The 19,865-nt window shown below is 40.4% G+C and overlaps 2 protein-coding genes across 11 annotated transcripts in view; one reads left to right on the forward strand and one right to left on the reverse strand.

Moving 5' to 3' along the window:
• The window catches only part of cdin1 (CDAN1 interacting nuclease 1), a 69,796-nt gene extending 66,210 nt beyond the window's left edge, over nt 1-3,586 (forward strand). For both annotated transcript variants that reach the window (XM_017690906.1, XM_037541723.1), the window contains exon 12: nt 2,943-3,586. In XM_017690906.1, coding sequence (XP_017546395.1) covers nt 2,943-3,078 — 136 coding nt within the window. In that variant the 3' untranslated portion in view covers nt 3,079-3,586. The remainder of the gene's footprint in view (nt 1-2,942) is intronic.
• Nucleotides 3,587-16,193: 12,607 nt separating this feature from the next.
• meis2a (Meis homeobox 2a) overlaps nt 16,194-19,865 on the reverse strand; it is an 80,397-nt gene continuing 76,725 nt past the window's right edge. For 7 of the 9 annotated variants that reach the window (XM_037542068.1, XM_017690901.2, XM_037542069.1 and 4 more), the window contains exon 13: nt 17,827-17,966. Coding sequence is in view for 2 of the 9 variants with exons in the window: in XM_017690904.2 (XP_017546393.1) it covers nt 17,671-17,966 (296 nt within the window). In the remaining 7 variants the exon portion in view is untranslated. Of the gene's footprint in view, nt 17,967-19,865 lie in introns of all 9 variants that reach the window. The other 2 variants (XM_017690904.2, XM_017690903.2) reach the window with 1 other exon arrangement.

The raw sequence follows: 19,865 nt of genomic DNA on the forward strand, positions 1-19,865 counted from the left end.
CATATACCGAACAGGTAGTGCAGGAGAAAACAAGTCACAGGATCTTGAAAGTCAGCACTTCACCAGATATATGCAATATTAAAAAGTGTACCCACATATCTCAGAATATCTTCTCAAACATTTCTTTATTTTTATTTTGTGACACTAATAGAAGGTATGGCTTCAACTGATTTAAAGCTAAGCATGTAGTGCACAGTAGTGCATTATGTTGTTGTGCTACTATTAAAATTACATTTAGACATGCTGTTGCTTCCATCAGATCATACATCAACTTTGTACTACTGGTTTCACTGCAGAAGTCATCAGTTCAGGCCTTAGGTTCTTTTATGATGAAAAGGTATTCTGTGGATGTTGCTAAGAGCTGCTGGGGAGAGCTTGAGACGACACCGTGGAGGGCTGTAATTAGTTATTTAATTACGCTGCGATTACACGTGTGCATTGAGAGGGGGAGGAGGCCACACTAATGGCAGCTTACTCTCTCAGCACCTCCATTTGGGTTTTTGTTCTTAAGTGCTGTGCTCTCATTAAGCTGCCGTTTTAACCAGCATGGCACCTGCTTCAAAATCAAATGCAGGCCGCTCGTTACAGCTAATGGCAGCGTGTCTGCCAGCAGCACTCTCCACGGCATCCCACTCACTCCACCCGCCAATGCTAGCACGCTCCAAATTAGCTACATTTCACAAACAATTTCACCAACTCGTTACGCAGTTAGATGTTTATTGGAAGATCACCGACTTCCCCCGAGCGTTGCGGGTGCCAGCTTTAGGTGATGGAGCACTGGCCCGCATAATAGACCGCAATTATGATTGGAGACTTGTGCCATTTACTGCATTATTTATGGAAGCCTTTCATTGAAGATTCTTATTGTTATTTATTTTGGAATGGTCACAAGTCTGTCTCCTTAACCTGGAACCCCTGATGTTTGCCCTTTACCTCCCCCCATTCCGTTGCCAACAACCCATCCCTTGTATTGCCTTTTTCAAGGTCTCCTTGGTATGGACTTTATTAATTCAAAATAGAATTCAAACTTCATTCCTTTACTGTACACCCGCGGTGACACTGTTCCCCATTGTTTATAATTTTGCTTGTTTCAATTTGTGCTTAGCTGCCCCGACAACCCATGGACATGATATATTGTGTATACTGGTGCCTTATCTGTTGATGTACAGTTTTAACCTTTTCAGAAGGTTGCTTTTTCCCCTCTCTCAGCCCCCTCCAACACCACCCTCTACCTTCACTGTCTGAAAGGAGCAATACACACCAATGCTCAATAAAAGTCTATCTTAACCTCTCTCCAAAGTTATCTAATGTAAATGTTTAGATTTTGTTTCCATAACATTTCCATAAAAAGAATGGCCATCCATACAGCGACGGAACAGAATATGGGACTCTTTTAGAGTTGGAAGATGGGGAAGGGGGGAGGGGTGGTATGGAGGAAAAAAATGCACCCTACAGACTGTTCTGCTGAATGGCTCAGCTATGTGTGACTTTGTGGTGAACTTGCAGTGCATCTGTGGGCTCTCTCTCCAGGGCTGTTAGTTTTGGCCTGTTTGCCCAGAGATACTGGACTGTAAATCACAGCCTGTAAAACAGGGAATGCAGGGCTGCAGTCGCATGTACTCGCTTTTCTTCATGCTGCAGCCTCTGCACCTCTGCTGGGGTTTCGGATTATTTATACAGTTCAGTTGCCCCAACACGTCCAACACAGGTCAAACAGCTCATTATTTATAGATATAGTAATGTGTAGCAGTCAGGAAGTCCTGACGGAGATGATGATGAAGGTTGTAACAACTTGGGGAAGATGATGATGATGATGATGACATACTAGAGTGGTTGAGATGTAGAAGAGGTAGATAATATGTCACTAATCATGATTATGATGTTGACAGAGACAGCAGTTTTTTACTGATGGCATGATTGATCACAGTTGGAGATTTATGGACTGTTCCTGAGGGGCTGAACTTCCTGCTGCGCTGTGCAGCCCGGCAGGCGGCTTCCTGTCTGACTTGGTAGGGACCTCTAAGACTCATTTATTGTCTCTGGACATCGCATGTCACTAAATAATGCTATTTTCAGTTTGGACTCGTGTGTCTCTGCACTCACACAAAAAGAAGCTCAACTATGATATGACTTTATACCTGTATCTTGAAGTTCAAACAATAGCTGTGATCTTTCCTCGACCTTTCTTCAGGGCATAGTAAATAGCTGCAGAAATGATTTATTGGATGTCAAGAAAATTGTGAAATAACATTTTGATGTTCCTGCAAAGCCTATTATAATTACCTCTGTGCTTTCTAAGTGGGTATGTAGACATGTGATGTGACTAGGAAAACATGTAATTTGATGATGTAAAGAGAAGGGGGCAGAAAAAGGTAGATTTGAATATTGTTTGAGTGGAGCTTTTCTCAGCAAGCGGGTGAGTGCTGTTATTTATAGCTCTCCAGAAGTGCAATGTGAGCCAAGGCAAAATGGCTTTACTTTAAGTGTCCATGAGAATGAAACAGCTGGACAGTACTGGATGTGCACTGACAGATGCACTATTAGAGAAAGACTGCTCTCCTCCATCACGGCCTCTCCGCTCCACTCACTCTGGGCTTTCTCCGCAGCACTAATCTCCAGCACCGTTCCTCTCTAGAGTTATTATTGTTGAAGTCCCATTGTAAAGAGATCCTGCTTATGTATCGTCTGCTGATCTTATCAGACAACGGCTTTTGTTTTATACTCTTAGTCATGTTTCCTAAAGGGGTGGATCAAAAGCAAGTGTTCTGCATAGTTTTTCCTCCACCTCCTCTCATATGCACTTTTTCTTCATTTGACTAAACTAGCCAAGAAAATCCACTTGACCTCTATATGGTAGATGTTTGGAAGCAATTGTACTGAACTGTAATTGTAATGTAAACATGTATTTTATGGTCATTCTGAACTGAAATCCTTATTTGCAGGTTTGGCCCAGGTCTGGTCATCTACTGGTATGGCTTCATAGCAGAACTGGACTGTCAACGGGACAGAGGGATCCTGCTCAAGGACTGCTTCCCCTCAGACATCATAACTCTGTGCCATAGGTTGGGAGAAAGCTGATGCTAGCCAAGGCTTACACTGAGGGTGGATGGGGGGCAACTAGGGCATTTGTCGGTGGAGACGTTTATCCGGAAGCAATTTAGGTTTCCCGCTGCGTGACGTTTCTGGAAAACATCTGCCCTGAACTTCAGTTGAACTCCAGGGGATCAGGGTCAGGATAGTACCTCTGTACAAAATAATGCTAGAAGGCCTGGACTCTTCCTGGACTGGGCCTGGGTAAGCCTGGACCCTGTTGCTCTGTGGGAGCCTCCTGGCAGATAGTGCCTCTTATCACAGCCCTCTCCTTCGACACACTGACCTGGACACACTCTTCTGAGGCCAGCTTTTGTACTCACCCCTTTCTCTCTCTCTTGATAGGGTGTAGTCTATTTGGAACCATGTCTACTGATCCCTAACTACTTTGTATTTAGGACACATCACAAGTTTACCATGTGCCATATGAGTTTGAGTGCTCCCAGTGATTAAGTTGGCTTAAAAACAAAGAAATCAATAAAAGTGAATCTGTAAATATCTGTATCTTTTTTTTTTTTTAAGAGAGTAATGCTTATGCCATAGTGCTTTATAGTGAATCTCTTGGAGAAAAAAATAAAATGGAAGGCAACAAAACAGATCTCAGGACAGAATTAGTAAGTAAAAAGTTATTGTGTATATGGTTAAAGAAAAAAAACAGCCAGTTTCTAGTCCCCCCACACGGAAGGGCACAAAGGTTGACGTTCTTGGAGCCTCCTTCTGCGTGCTGTCTGGATGAAAGACGAGTGCAGGCCCTCTGCACTGGAGTACCATGGTGAGATATGAGGGAGATCAAGAGCTTTCCCCTCTCTCCCTCTGCTCTGCTGTTAATCGGGCCCAGACCTGCTCTGACCTGCTCCTCTCAGGGCGGACTATAGTGGAGCTTTACCCATCACTGACCCTTCTCTCCCATCCACCCTCTAGACCGTTCAGCACTCCTCTGGCCTGCACAAGCCTCGGCGCTCCACTTTTAAATAGCAGTAAAGTGTTGCATGATTTGTTACCCTTAAACCTCTAACCTTAAAGCAGCCCCCACCTCATTTAGGCCTTGAGGACCGCGGGTCAGAGAAGGGTCACGGGGTGGCCATGATTTCCTCTGCCGGGCGCATTTCTCCAAGCGGTACAAAACAACGGCCCCCCAGCGTCCAGTTAAGAGAGCCTTATTGCACAGCCATGGAATGCTTAGACATCACTTTACAGCTCCGCTTGGACACAAAAACAAGCTTTTTAACTGGGGGGAAAAAAGAAATGTGGAATAAAGAAGGAGAAAAAATGGTAAACAGCAGATTCAGTTCCTCTCAGGTTTCAAGCCTTCCTGCTATTGTTTTTCAAGATGGCTGTTGCACAAAAGAGGAGCTTGGGTCAACCTCTATAAATTAGTTTCTGCACACAATGCTAACCAAATACTGCTTTTTTTAAACCAACACTACAACTAACAGTAAGACATGAGATGGGCCTTCTGAGATATCCATGATGCAGTTGCATTCTATTGAATGGTTCTCTTGCTGTATACTTTTATTTTGAATTTTTAGAGCCAGTTTCCAGTTTTGGATTCATTGTTCTTATCACAACTGTCTCCCGCTTACAGCATTCTCCAAATGAGGGCTGATCATGGTGTTTGTGCCAAGTGTTCTTTTGTAGTATTCCATATGGGATACAACATGTTCACCAGTGCCATCAAATTTTGCCATAACATTTAATAAATTTAATAAAACCTGACTGGGCTTAAACTACTCTTATACTGATGTCTGTTACAGAACTGCTACAAATCCATCTTGACAATGTTTCTCAAATGAAGGTGCGAGATACTTTGAGTAGATGCTACTGCTCTGGTAATTTAATCTGTTCTTTTAGGGCCTTATGATCAAATGCAAGTCCAGGTCTCCGTTTCTGCAGTGCATTTTTGCCGCAGCTATACATCCCCTAGCAGCAGAAGGCTATATACGCTTACCCTGACAATACGCCAAAGAATGGCCATCCACAGAGAATTGTGCTTATTAATGTGGGAGGGAGGCTCACATAATGGGCTGCAGCAGTGCTCAGCATGCTCTCTGCATTACTGACTGGCAAAGCACGGAGTCCGTTCAAGAGAGGACCACGGACTGGCCTGAGGCTTGATGGGAAGCATGGTCTAGAAGCTTGAAGAGACAAAGACACCATGCCTACATTTTCTTTCCCCCTCTTCATTTGTTTATACACTAAAACTGGCTCATGACCCACAAGAAGAACACAGATCTGGACATGAATTTCCAAAACCACATCTGTCAAAAGCCAAGCATAAATCATGCTTTACACTCTGTTGGCAGAATTAAATCATGCTGCTGGCAAAACTAGAGAAAATGTTCTTTATCTACACAGTACATCTGTAGAGGACGCTTAGAAAAGAAAAAAAAAAGTCCTACAAACTTCTGCTTTAGTGCTCAGAAGGATCTTTTCATTCGACAATTTTGTTGAAAAGTTCCATTTTTGGAGAGTGAACATGCAGCCTAAATAAGTAAAACTTTAAAAAATGACAGTGGTGTGGGTGGTGGTGGGGGTGCATGTAGACATCCCCTAGGCGAGAATACTTTCGGATTGTTATTACAATCGGACGGGATATATGTGCAGGCACGAAACAGCATTTCAGCTGATGTTTAACTTTGGCCGAGGTTGTAAGCAGTCTGCGCACAGCTGTGTGCACTCCACCATTAACATATCTATCTTTCACTGCCACAGCAGGTGTGCGATCATGTGCTGCTATAGATTTAGCTCTGATCCACTGTGGTGCTCACACACAGGCAAAGGAGATATGACCTAACATTCTTTAGTAACAATTAGCTATAATTCTGTGATCTCTGTCCAGTGCTGCAAAGAATTGTGAGACATAATCCCATTACTGTAAGAATGCCTGGCAAAGTTCACACCAGGTAACATTTATATTCCAATGCTGAGCTTGTGTCATTTAGGTTTAACTTTCATGTTGCACAGGCGTATGTTTTCACTTTGCTAGACTGAATTACCAGTTGCTTTGCTAGCCTTACTAACCTTACTGTGAGTTGAAAAGATTTGTCCTTTGATACTTTGCATTGCTGTCAGTGGGGGTGACCACCAATATTTTGGTGATTGAAGATTGATCACAGAGTTATTTTGACAGCAATACAACACCATGCTACACTTATGTTCACTCAATAATTTGCTGCCATTGGAATGTCCACATATTTGATGTTGCAACATGAGCAGTCTAAAGTATCTTTACGATCCCTCCCTGTAACTCTAGCTAGCTTCTGTGAGAGTGATTCCCAGTTTGTGGAACCTCAGATATCCTGCGTAGATTCTAAGTTGAAGTGTTGAAAGGTGTGAGCTCCAGTGCTTGCTAAGTGAGGAATTGAATTGGTATGACTAACTCATACTAAAGAAGAGGCAAAAGTGTGTTCATGAATTAAGATAAATCATTTTGCATATTTTAGTTAATTTTTTATTTTGCTGATTTGCTAGGGGACAGTGCCCTTTAATATACAATATTGATAAGCTGGAAATAAGTCAGTGAACCCAAGAGACTGGTTTCATCTGTTGGTCTGTTGTAAAACATACAAAGTAGCATAAATGCACACTGTACATAGACAAACATAAGCAAGATCAAAAAGCATTTGTAGCATTATTATCAGGGATAGAAATGTACACATAACAGGGCCAAATGATGGCCTGTGATTTCATTTGATTTGGCTCACCAGACAGTTGCCCCACCCCTTCACCTGAGAAAGCAAACGTATAATATAATACTTACAACATGAAATTCTTGTCTTTTTGAAATTGTTTTTGAAGTTTTTTTATTATGAAATATAGTGTAGTGTACTTAAATACATTTTTTAAAACAAAAACAAAACTACTATTCTAACATACTACCATTTTTTTTTGTCTTTTTGGCACTTGGCCCACCACAAACACTGACAATTTTTCTGGCAAGGTCAGCGCACTGGCCCCCTGAATTGTCAAAATTAGACCCTAATATTGTATACCCGCATCCATGTGGTGCTTGATTTGGTGTGAGGACCAGACTCGCCGTCCAGTTTCTTCAAACACGGCAAGCAAGTAGAGGACGGCACCATGGAGGAATGGGGGAAGGCATGGCATTATGGAAGATGTGTGATTAAAACTATGAGCTAGGAAAATGTGATTGTGTGGTTGGAGGGAGAACTGAGGAACATTCAATACAGGAAAAACAAACTGCGGCGCACCCTGCCCACAAGTTCACAATTGTGAGTGAGATCTCCTGATGAGAGCTGTCACTGCCTTGTTATTATGAAACAAATGTTCATGCTCGATAGTGATGTTCTGTGTGTGCGTGTGCAGGCATATGTGTGTCTCTGCACACTTAACCCCAGCTTTCCAAACACAATCAGAGCTACCAATCCTGCTGATAGTAGAGAGCCCAACCCTGCAGGCTGCTTCAGACGGTCATTCATAAGTATCCTACACTATTGCCAAAACAAGCCCAATGATCATTTATCACTGCAATAAATTGTGTTGAGAACTCAGAGATGAGGCAACGTGCAGTTTCAGACGGCCCCTGCCTGATTTTGGAAATGTTTGAAAAGGCAGATGTGATTGGTTATTTTATTAAATTGTTGCCAGTGGCAACATAATATTTTTGCGAGGGTCTGGAATTGTGGCCAGGGAGGAGACCACGCTTGTATGAGGAGAAAGTGTCAGGGGGGTGGGCAAGGTGCCGAGCGTTGTTCGCCTGCTCCCCCCTCTCCCTTATGAGCATTTTGCTGGGCTGTGCTCTAGTGAGCAATTAACTGTTTTGCTGGAAGCATTGTCTGTTTCAAACAAATGAACGTGAGCACTTGTTTACTTTTAAAGCTACATTTTTAATAGCTCATTAGATCTGAAACCTGAACTATACCTAGTTCATGTAATCATCTTACACCAACTCCTGCTCATAGCAGTGCGCTCTTACATGGCCTTGACTGTCTACTTACCAGCAATGGTGCTGAGGAGTCCTCTCTTTGTGATTATGGGGCATTCTTTGCTTAATGCATTAAAGCACCATCAGTGGCTAGCTGATGCAAAAAGGTGTCCAATTTCCTCAACTAGCTACATTACTGTGCAAAAGTCAAACCTTTGTTTATTTATTTTCCATTCAAAATGGCTTTTATACACAAGTTAGTCCTTCATCAGTGGGGGCCGGGGGGGGGGGGGGGCACAACACTTACAGACAACACTTTTAACAGAGAATTGCTCAGAAGCCCAAATATATTATCAGGTTTTTTTTCAGTATTTAATGTGTCTACACACAAGGAGACTTGCTTTCAGTTTTTCAAAAAAAGGGATATTCCACTCCTCAAAAGTTCAGTCTTAGAAGTTGCTTTTGCTTTTATTTTGCTTTTTTCACAATCTCACAATCCAAAAACGCCAAACACATTCAGAGGTGTTGAGGTCTGGACTCTGGAGTGGTCAGCCTATTTTTCTGAGAACACCAGCAGCTTTTTTTTTTGTTTGATTTTATTCTTGATTGTCTATTTTATTTTCTCAGTGTGGCTTCTTGACAGCTACACATCGTTTCAGACCCGTAGTGTTATGTCTTCTTACAGTGGAAGGCTGGACAGAAACTTCTGTGGATTTTTTCAGATCTGAAGCATAAGTAGAGCTTGATTTTCTCCTTTCTAAAACTGAAAGCTTTGGGTGTTGTTTATCAGATGGAGAGGTCTTGCACAGTTGCTTGAAGTCCGTATTTTTCTGTATGTTTGAAATTTTTTTTTAATTGTTTTGGAAAAACTCTTTCTGTTATTGTCATTTGTTTTCTACATTCCTGATGCAAGTAGATTATCTTTTGTCTAAGACATATCTATTGAAAATAGATGAGAATATAAGATGAGATGTACATTGTGGTTTTGACTAAAAATGTAGTCAGTGAATGGTGGTCTCTGAATTTTACACAGTACTGTACTATATATAAGTACTATATTTGTCACCCACCCCTAGTGAATTGTGTATGATTTTTCACATTATCTTCAGGAATTTGATATTAAATTCTAGAATTTTTTATTCTAAATACTGATGAAAAGCATAAATCACTCAATATTTTCTCACTGATAGACAGAGTACAAGCATTTATTCTTATTAGAATTTAATACTTATTTAAGTCCTAGTCCCATGTTGATCAATTCCAAGCTTAAATTATTTAGAGTTTGGAAAATGCACTGCGTTTTAGTACATTTTCTGCATCTTTGATCACAGTTGATTTGCATACCGCCTTCAGAATTTTAGATCTATACACTGAGGTTAGTGAATGACCCCGGATACATGATCAATGCCCGTAATTGCTGTCATTACATTAGCACAATAACCGGAAAGGTATAATTAAGATTTTGCATTAAACCACCTCACTTTACAACATCTTCCTGTCTCCAGGTGTGTCAGTATATGACAGCCTCCTCCCACCACCACAATACACACACACACACACACACCCTCATTTTGCCATTACACTTCCTATTGGGCCAATGTCAATTACAGCTGACTATTCTCTTAGCTATCGCCCGGCGTACAGATAAGATATGCAGCATTACTAGTTAAACTAAGCTTATCTGAGTATTAATGATGGTGGGTGAAATACACAGTGTTGAGAAACCAGCTGCTGAATTTGTGATTCGCTCTGTTTCTGCAGAATGGATGACTCTGGATATGATGATCCATGCTGGTGGCCTGAGCTCATAAGCTGTCTTATGTCATAGTTTGGACATCTCTCGTTGCTATTTATTGCCACAAGCTGCCCAGATAGGCTAAAAAAGCTCTTGACACCAGCTATTGGTTTTCAGCACCATGGCTTCCAACTGCTAACAGGGTCCCCACTATCGCTCGCCTCCTTTAGCTGGATACACACACTGACACACAAGTCCACTGTGTTACACTGTCACAGTGAAGGCTGGAGCACAGTTTTCTGCACAGTTTCCTCTTGACTTATGTTAGATATGTTGTTGAGTACAAATGTCTGTTTATATTGTTGAGTAATATAATAATATAATATAAGAATAAACACTATATATATATATATATATATGTGTATATATATATATATATATATATATATATATATATATATATATATATATATATATATATATATATATATATATAGTGTTTATTCTTTAAGGTAAGGGTTTTCAGAGGAATTGTTCTGGAAGTGGCCATTCCTAATTTGACCAAATTTGTCTTCCAAATGTGGATTAAATCCCGTTATCGGGTTGTAAAGCCGTGCAGCTTACATTTTCTGCCTCTTTAACCGCTTTTTTCTTTTCACTGAGTAGCCAGAAAAGCGCTCACATCAAAGAGCCTCAGAGCTAATCTGGTGTAATCTGCATTTACACTGTTTACCGTTTGAACCTTCTGGCAATTAGTAGCAGCCCTCATTCCCACATAAACCGGACTTTTCAAAGGATAACTTCATTACATTTCACATCACACACCAAATACAGGGCAACAACGTTCACCGTTATGTTTTTTTGGTTTTATAGCTTTTTTTCATTATTATTTGTCATTAATTATTTTAGTTACACTCATAGAGATGATGATAATAACTAACAACAATAATAATAGGTTATTGTTATTATTATTATTATTGTTGTTGTTGTCGTTGTTATTGTTGTTGTTCGTATTTGCCGCATGCAGAAACTGTTTAAATCCCCTGATCTTGAGCTCTGCTGTTTCTGATATAGTGATTAAATAACGGACAGTCCTGCTCATCGTTCTCCACCAGTTCGTGGCCCCCAGTTCGTTCGTTATTTAGTGTTGAAAAAATAAGGAGTGGTTTTAACTGCCATCCGAGGAGATAATGGTTACTGATCCCATTCTTTCAGTCATAATGTTCAAGTGGCCCAAAGATGAATGACCGGGCCGTTATTAGCAGGAGAGGAGCGCTAGTGCCTCACAGCCTTTTATTCCCGTCACTGTGGGAGGTGACAGGCCGGACAGCGCACGGCTGTCTGGACACTCCGCATAAACAGGCTGGACGATCATTTAAGAAGAAAAATAAACACAAATATGCGAGCAAGTCCACGTAGAATGACTCTGCGATTATTAATGCTGTCATTGGTCACATCGCCTCGCATCTTTAACGCGTGCTGGAGATCTACTAAACTCCCTAAAGCAGAGAAAGTGTGGACTGAGTACATATACAAAGAAAACTAATTCTCAGAGCTTTACAGCCACTCCACTGTTTTCGTCTGTATAGTGTTATTATTACTGTTTTTATTTTTTTATTTTTAATTCGACATTTTCTCAATAAAAGAGTAACGACATGGGAAAAGCAGTGATGGATGAGATGTGTGTCCCTCCTTTAGCTCTGTTGTCATTGTTATGTGAGGGCAGGTGAGCGGTGTCCTCACACGTTCTGCACCCTCTGTGGCTCGATGATGGAAAGGTGCTAAAACTGGGCACATCATTTACTAATTTTGTAAAGGAGCTCAGTGGATACTGCGCTCGTTCTGCGTCTTCAGCACTCGTGTTATTCAGATTTACGCTGTGCGCCAGCAGGGGGCGCCAGGACGATGCCACACTGGGCCCAGGGGTCCGTTTGCTCAGCTTTACCATGGGCGGAGAAATCTCTCTCTCTCGCTCTCTCTCCCTCTCTCGCTCTCTCTCTCGCTCTCTCTCGCTCTCTCGCTCTCTCTCTCGCTCTCTCGCTCTCTCTGTTTGCCCTCCATGGCCAGTATGTTCTCTTATTTACACTTCTCGCGAAATGTCTCACTTTGCTGCCCTGAGAACCCGCAGAACTGTTTTTTCTTCAAATATCTGAAAATATGTTTTAATGAAAGTTAGCAAATCCCAGCGACCAGTGATCAGCATTCTGCTCCTGTTACTTCCACTCATGTGGGCAATAGTTATTCGCCACGCTAGCCGCCACTCTGAGCGCGCGAGCAGATCTGAGCCCAACATTAGCAAAGAAGCCTAATGAGGAAATATCAGCTCAGCGTGCCGCGGGCTTCCTAATTAAATCTCAACTGATTGCAGAATAAAAGCTCAACATCCTTGAGGCTTGACTAAAACTTACAGCCATTTTACTCTATTGCTCTTTAGCTGTTTTCAAGGCAAATGGCCCCGTTTTGTTTTTTTTCCCCTCCTCTAACCGCCGCGCTGACCGTTTCAGTTTGACTCGGCCTGCGTTACTGACTTCCAGCCCTCAGCGAGGCGACTCAACTCATTAAATGCTTTCTTCATTGGCGGAGAAATGAGGGGATCCGAAGTGTGGCAATCAGAAGAAATGAGCTCTAATTCAGAGAAGAGGAGAGAGGAGTGATCGTGCGCACTCTTTCCTTCCCCTCCACAGTCTGCCCTCTCTCACTGACACTAACTGAACTGAGGAAACCTGAGCTCTGACTTTTACGCCTATTACGTTATACGTTTCAGCTTATGGCCAATGTAAATAAATGAACAAATAATCAACAACAGCAATAATAATAAAACTAATAATGATAATACTATTATTAATAATAACAGTAAAATTACTACTAGTAATAATAATAATAATAATAATAATTTTAAGCATATATGCTTAGAAAAAAGTAAAGTAAATCAAAGTGACAGTATATTAGAATAACACTAAATAAATAGTATGAATACGTGTGTAAATATATATATATATATATATATATATATATATATATATATATATATATATATATATATATATATATATATATATATATATATATATATATTGGAGTATAAAATAAACTATAAATATGTTTATTGGCTATTTCATAAATTATAAACCGGCTGTACTGAGCTGTCTAGCGAGCGCGTTGTTCAAGGCTAAATAAATGGAAGCTGGCATTGAGCACCGCAGAGAATAATTCTGCAGGAGAGAGTTGGAGACATTCCTGCAGGGAATAAGTTGTTGACAATTAAAACATACACATGCACACGCGCTCACCCAGAGCGTCAGCGTGCCCTGTGTTGAGACTCGTGTGTTGGGCCTCATTATGAGAAGTGTTGGTCTGCTCTGAGCATTACTGAACTTTACTGTACAATCATCTCACACTCTGCCTGATGCGCCGTGTTACAGTAACTGAGCTCTCGCTGCTCCACAGCTAACACCTCGGTGTTAATCCGCACGCGCTCCCGCTGAAACCGAGAAAACAACAACAACGTGGCACCAACGGAGAAACTCAGAAATAAGATTTTATGAAAGACCGAGATGAAATGATTTAACCCCGGCTGAAGTGAGTGTCGCGCTCACACTGAAGGTGCTCCTCTCCGCTGGGAGTTTGGTGGTCAGTGCTGAATGGCCTGGTGTGGGTTGTGTAATGCAGATGCGAGCAGCGAAAAAAAGAGAGAAGTGCTTTAGTCTTCACTAAAACTCCTCAAACTGTTCCGTTTTGTAATAGAAGGAAAAAACAAAAGAAAACCGGGGGGAGGAGGAGAACAGCAAGCCCCCAGTCCCAGGGCCTTTAGGTGGGTTATAATAAAGCATTTTCCCCGCGCTTTATTGATCAGTCACTGGGAGCTAATGTAATTATCCTCATCAATAGGGGGGTGCAGGGAGGATCATTATGTGGCTGACAGTGATAAATGATCACCGAAATGTGGCCTTTTCTCTGAGGAGCCCCCTCACATACATAACGCTGTCACAGAGACACCTCGTGGCAAAGCGCACAGAGAAAGTGCTGAAACGCGCCCAAAACAGAAAACAAAAAGTGCACGTGACAATACTCTCTAAAAAAAGATTTTAAAAAAACGTGTGGAGATTATAAAAGTAGAAACAGCACAAAACAAACCAGAACTCACAAAAGAGATTAAACAACGCCAAAGATTAAAAAAGATGCTGAATAAAAATAATTTAAAAAGCAATGATAATGAAAACGTAAATAAATGAGTGTGTAAGAAAGAAAGAACAAGCATAGGGACAGTACATCACTCACAAAAGCAAAGCAAATACATTAAAAAAAACAGGTAAGTCAAAAAAGGGAGAAAGGAAGAGAAAATAAAATAAACGAAAGGTTGGAGGTGTAAAAAAGAATGATCTAAAAGTAGAATTAAATATGTACAATAAATCTGGGTATCTGTGCAGGGAAAAGGAAAAAAAGAGGGATAAAACACCTCGAACATGCAGCGCTTCAGCGACACGTTCATTCTCCCTCACTCTGTTACAGCCATAAACACGTTTTCTTTTGCTCCGCATTAAGAAAGCGGCGACCGCGGGCTGCAGTGAGGAGCGCGTGCTCGATGCAGATCTCTAATTAAAGCGGCTTTCATTAGAGCAGAGGCTCGCGCAGGCGTCTCTCCAGCGAGGTGCTGCAGCGCTGCTCTCCTCCTGCAGATCAGATATTACTCAGGGTTAAGGGTTTATTAACATGTTGCCTTTGTGCACACGGCTGCTCTCGTTTTCTCTGCTTTATTGTGGACATGTAATGTGGTTTGGGGGGGGGCGGGGGGGTTGCGTCGTGGGGGGAGTTTGGGGGGAATATTGCGCGTTTTATTCCAGCAGCAGTGGCCCAAGTAGCTCTGACAGAAAGGAGATGAAGGGGTGGAGTTGTTTAGCTCGCCTGGATCATCCATCATTCCTGTCACACCGAATCGGCAAAGAGAAGGAGCAAAGGCAGCCCAGCCTTCTGTCTCCCACAAAGGAAGAGAGGAGAAGAGAAGAAGGAGGGAAAAACTATTAATATTGAAATTCACCCTCCCCACAATAATGCATTTTTTCCTCTTTGCATCTGATCTCTGCCCTCAGATTGTTTTTTTTTTTTTTCTGTCCGGTTTGTCCATCAGACGTGATGGTTTGATAAATTCATTTAACGGTTAAACCTGCGCGTCACCGTCTGGATGATCGTTGATCGCGAATAAGCTTAAAAGTGCTAATAAATGTTTTAGTGCGTGAATAAAGAGAAAATAAACACAGATAAACAGACCCTGGTTAAAGTGTTTCCTTAAGAAGCGGTTCGGCTCTAACGAAGTCACAGCAAACGGAAGAATGGACCCTGTTTTTAAGATATTTTAAATGTTTTTTTTTAAATCTGTTACATTTAACATTACGTCACTCCTTTATTATCGCTCTATATGTTAAATAATAACACCGTGTCTAGTAGCCTGTGCACAACATTCAACCTGTCTGTAAGTATAAATAATGAAATGTTAAATATCGGAATAGTAACGTCCGCGTGAGCTCAGTGAATTCTGTATTTTTAGATTTAGGTGTAACTGAACTCGCGTGCCATCTGTGCTGCTATTACACTGCGCGAGATTTAGTGTAAACACTATAGTGTGTAAAACAGCAAATACAGCACTTTAAACACAGACAAACAAAACAAACACACAAGAATTACTGCTCTATATTTACACCAGAGCTCCCAGGAAACAGCTTCACTATTATCATTTTATTATTATCATTTTATTATTATTATTATTATTATTATTATTATTGTTGTTGTTGTTGTTGTTGCCAGTGGTAAAAAAACGACTATTACTACTACTACTGATTATAATAATAATAATAAATAATAATAATAATAATAATAAATGAAACTGTCTGCAATAATAATTCTTGCTGTTAATTTTACAACAGTGCTAATATTGTAGTTCATAAATATGAGTGACCTGCACGCGCACAGCTCCTTGAATTTCTCCTAAAAAACTAAAAGAATGCGGATGAGCTCTTTTACACCGAGCAGACCAGCGCTCACCTTCTCATTCACTCTTACTCTATATTTACAGGAGAGATCTGAGTGAAGAGTGTTTAGAGCAGTAGTTGCAGGCGCAGAGCTGCAGGGCCAGCAGGGGGCGCCGCGGAGCGCTGCACTCTCCACCGCCTTTGTTCAACAGGAGAGAAAACGGCTCAGACTCTTCACCTATTGTTCCGCACTAATGCTGAGCACACAGCTCTGCGCGCTTATTAAACCATTTACATTTCCCCTTTCACAGCCCAGAAACAGCACAATAAAAATAATACACAGTTTGAGCACGAACATTGACATTTTGAGGGGTAAAATACCATGCTGATGATAATAATAATAATAATAATAATAATAATAATAATAATAATAATGATAATAATAATAATAATAATAGTAATAATAGTGGTTGCTGGTCGTCATTTCAAAGCGTACACTAGAGCACACAGGATTCTAACAAAATCAAAAATGAAATATTTATTACAGCATTTTGTGACTGAACACCTTTTAAACATTACGTCACAGTCCTCATACAAGTATTTAATGTATTTTTGACAAAGCTTAAGGGAGACAGCATTTTTTTATCATCTAGTGAGGAACACGTGCTGAAAAAGGAAGGAATTCATGGACATACAATATCAATGCCACAGCAGATCTGAAACTAGCAAAAACATTCTTTTTCAATTGAGGTAAACACATAGAATATCTAACATGAAACAATTAATAGACTGAACTCTGTACGAAGTTTGTTACAATATTCTCTTAGCTTTTTCTCCAAGCTTTGAGTTCATAATTTAAGTTCTTTTTTTTCCTCTTCTTTTTTTTTATTTATTTTTTTTTTTAAGTTTTAGGTTTTTGGTGCATCAACCATCAATAGCTTCTCTAAGTGCCAAAGAATCCACCATTGTGTCTGTCTTGTCCATATGGTGCGTATGTTGATCCAGAGGCTTGGAAACTACTGTAGGATGTTGCTTTTCCATGGATATGCTTGCTTCCTTCAATAGGCTCTTCCTCTGAGAGTCCATGATACAAAAAAGAAAGAAAAAAAAATAATAATAAAATAAAAATGTATAAAACCAACACAATCCAGTGCTTGGGCAATTCAAACTAAGAACTTTACCTACAGGGAAACATTCATTCATGAGCAAAAAAAAAAAAAAAAAGGGGGGGGGTGTGAAGTAAAGGTTGAGACTGAATGGTACAGAGAGAGCAGGCTTCACTCAGCAGCCTCTCTGACAGAGTGCTACTTCTGGTCCTTACCGGAACAGGTCCGCTGCCCGCTCTAGTGTTAGTGTTAGGGCCGAGATTTCTGAGATGTTTGTTTATTTTGTTTTTTTTTTTTTTATTGCTGCGACGAGACCATCTCTCCCTCAGGGAACAGCACACACAGTGTGAAAAGCAGGGGTGGGAGGGGGTTAACCTTTTATTCTAGGACTAGCTCAGGAAAACAGAAATGGAGTGATCAACAAAAATGCACAAGTTTTAACTTAGTGTCTATACTTTTATACTACAGTAGTTATAACTCTTGGAGTCTCTTTTGTCTTTTTTTTTCATCTTCCATAACGATTTCTTTAAAATGGTTCAAACAAGAGCACGCGTATGTTTCTGCTTGTGTTGTGTGAGTGTGTGTGCGAGTGTGTACGTGTTTATTTGAGTTTGCACTTTCATGTGTTCAGTTGAAACATCTTCTGTTGATCTTTAACAAAAGCCCAAGACTTTACAAAGTGTTCTTGTCAGCTTGGTCCTCTGTCGATGAAAGTAACAAAATTGACAAGATAAAAAATTATCACAGCTCATCTGGAATTCCATTTTTTGTGTCTAATTCTGGTCAAAATTGTTCTTTTTTCCTTCTTTTCTTAAAAATAGTCTCAAAATCGCTTTAGTTGGAGGGGGAGTTGGACTTGTTTTCTTGCTCTTGTCGTTGGGTTCCCTTACACTATTGGGCGTGGATGTCCAGGCCTTGTCCACCAGTGCTGTGGTCAATGGGGGTCAGAAGAGGGGGGCTCTGTGCAGACATGGTCATTCCTGGGTGGTGGGGGGGTCCTCCGTGCATCAGCATGGCGGGGTGGGGCGGCGTGGGGCCGGGAAGGTAGGGGTGCAGAGGGGGTCCGTGCCGCAGCTGGGACAGGTGTGTCATCTGAGGAGGAGGTGGAGGAGGGTAAGGTAGCGCTGCCATGCTCATGCCCATAGGACCACTCTGAGGTACGAACTCCCCTGGCATGCCCTGCAGACCTGTAATACAGACAGAGAGAGAGTCAGCAATCCTGCTTACACACGGTCCTGCTCACTGCTACTGTTTACACACTGCTATGAGCGCATTCAGGATGACAACTCCAATGTAACAAAAACCTTCTACTTCCAAAATGAAACACTTCACACAAGTAGAAAACATGTCCTACATGGTAGTGCACTACCATGAAAACTCTTCATTTATTTCATTTTCTAGCCAAAAACATCTATTAAGTACAAGTTATTCTTTTCTTTTTTGGGGAGATATTTGTGAAAAATTTTGACATGTGAGAAAAAACAACTCCTTTCCATAAGGCGACAATAAAAAGTTAGGGACTAAAAAAAAAGGCAATTGCTATTTATGCTAAGTGCAAATAGAATTATATTGCTATATACACTTGAATGCATGAATTTACTAGCCACACTTTATCTTCAAAGCAACATTGTGCAATTTACACACATAATTATATGCTATTTTATATTTTGCTGATTCAGCACTGTTAGCCTATAGTTCAGCAATAAAATTATTCTGCTTTTATTCTAGGCTGTACTTGAGGTCATTCTTACCAACCTCTCTCTCTCTCTCTCTCTCTCTCTCTCTCTCTCTCGGTGTTACTGTCCTCATTTGATGTGTTACTGCTATTGCTTAGATCTACACTTGCTTTTGTGTGTATATGTGCATTTAAAAAATAATTATATAGATATTGGATTGGTATTTAAATTAATTATTTACTGAATACTTATGTGGAGTGAATGGAAAATTGCACTCACTTATGTTCTGGTTAATACTTAATAAACTAATAATTTTTGTTAGTTGAAAATATGAAAATACAACAAAAATAGGTGTTTTGGTGTGCTTTAATCACATGATTTGCCAGGCAAAGTTAGTGCAAATAGCCAGACTGTGTGATTAATGCTATTTTCACTTAGAGTAAACAGATACTGCCTCAAAAATATTTCAAGATATACAGAAAATCAGACTCCTAACAACAGCGAATAAGCTAGTGGACCACCAAAATTGTTTCCATCATGTAAGCATAAGCTGTCATCAGAGAAAAAACTACATTCTTGCTTTAGACATTCCTGCAGATTTCTTCAATAAACTAAAAGCAAGTTTTGCAAGTGTGGACATGTTAAATACTGAACATTTTAATGTTATATTTAGTTTTTGAGGCTTCTGTGTAATTTGTTTTTAAATATGTATCTTCTGCTTTTTCTCCTCAAGCTAATAAATGTATTATTAATGTTTACTTAATGGATGTTTTGACTAGACATTAATGGAATGAAGTGTGGTCCCTGACTTCTGCATAATGCTATTAATGTAACAGTGAAATAAATAAATAAATAACATGATTTTAATGTAGTTTGGACCATTTCTTTGCAATTGTCATATAACGTATAGTGCAGGTAGCATTTTTGAAACAGTTTAAAAATAATAATAATAAAAAGTAGCTACAAGGTTTCAATACGACAGCTGATACTTCTCCAACACAGTGGTCTTATTCTGTACATTAAAATCCACACTGACCATTGAAATACATATGTGATTAAATGAGGAACACAGAGCAAACCTCTATCAGTGGGCCTGCTCATACAGCACATTCATGAAAAATTACACTACAGCATTTCCATGGCGAGTGGGATATGGTCAGCCTGATACATTCCTGGTCAGTTCTCATGCCGTAAAGTGATCTGCACATCCATCCACTGACATTGCAAGCTGGCAGGATGTAAAGAAACAAGCTAAAGTATTACTTCAGCATGTAGAGACATCAATTCCCCTTAGTGAGAAAGAGAGCAGCTCGTTTCTCAGGGGGCCACACTGCTGTGAACACATTTGAATTAAACCCCTTTAAGAAGTTATTAAATAATTTAGGGCTCACTTAACTATCACAGCATACG

Source organism: Pygocentrus nattereri, chromosome 10 (assembly GCF_015220715.1).
Source record: "Pygocentrus nattereri isolate fPygNat1 chromosome 10, fPygNat1.pri, whole genome shotgun sequence".
In the NCBI taxonomy this organism is placed as follows: Eukaryota; Metazoa; Chordata; class Actinopteri; order Characiformes; family Serrasalmidae; genus Pygocentrus; species Pygocentrus nattereri.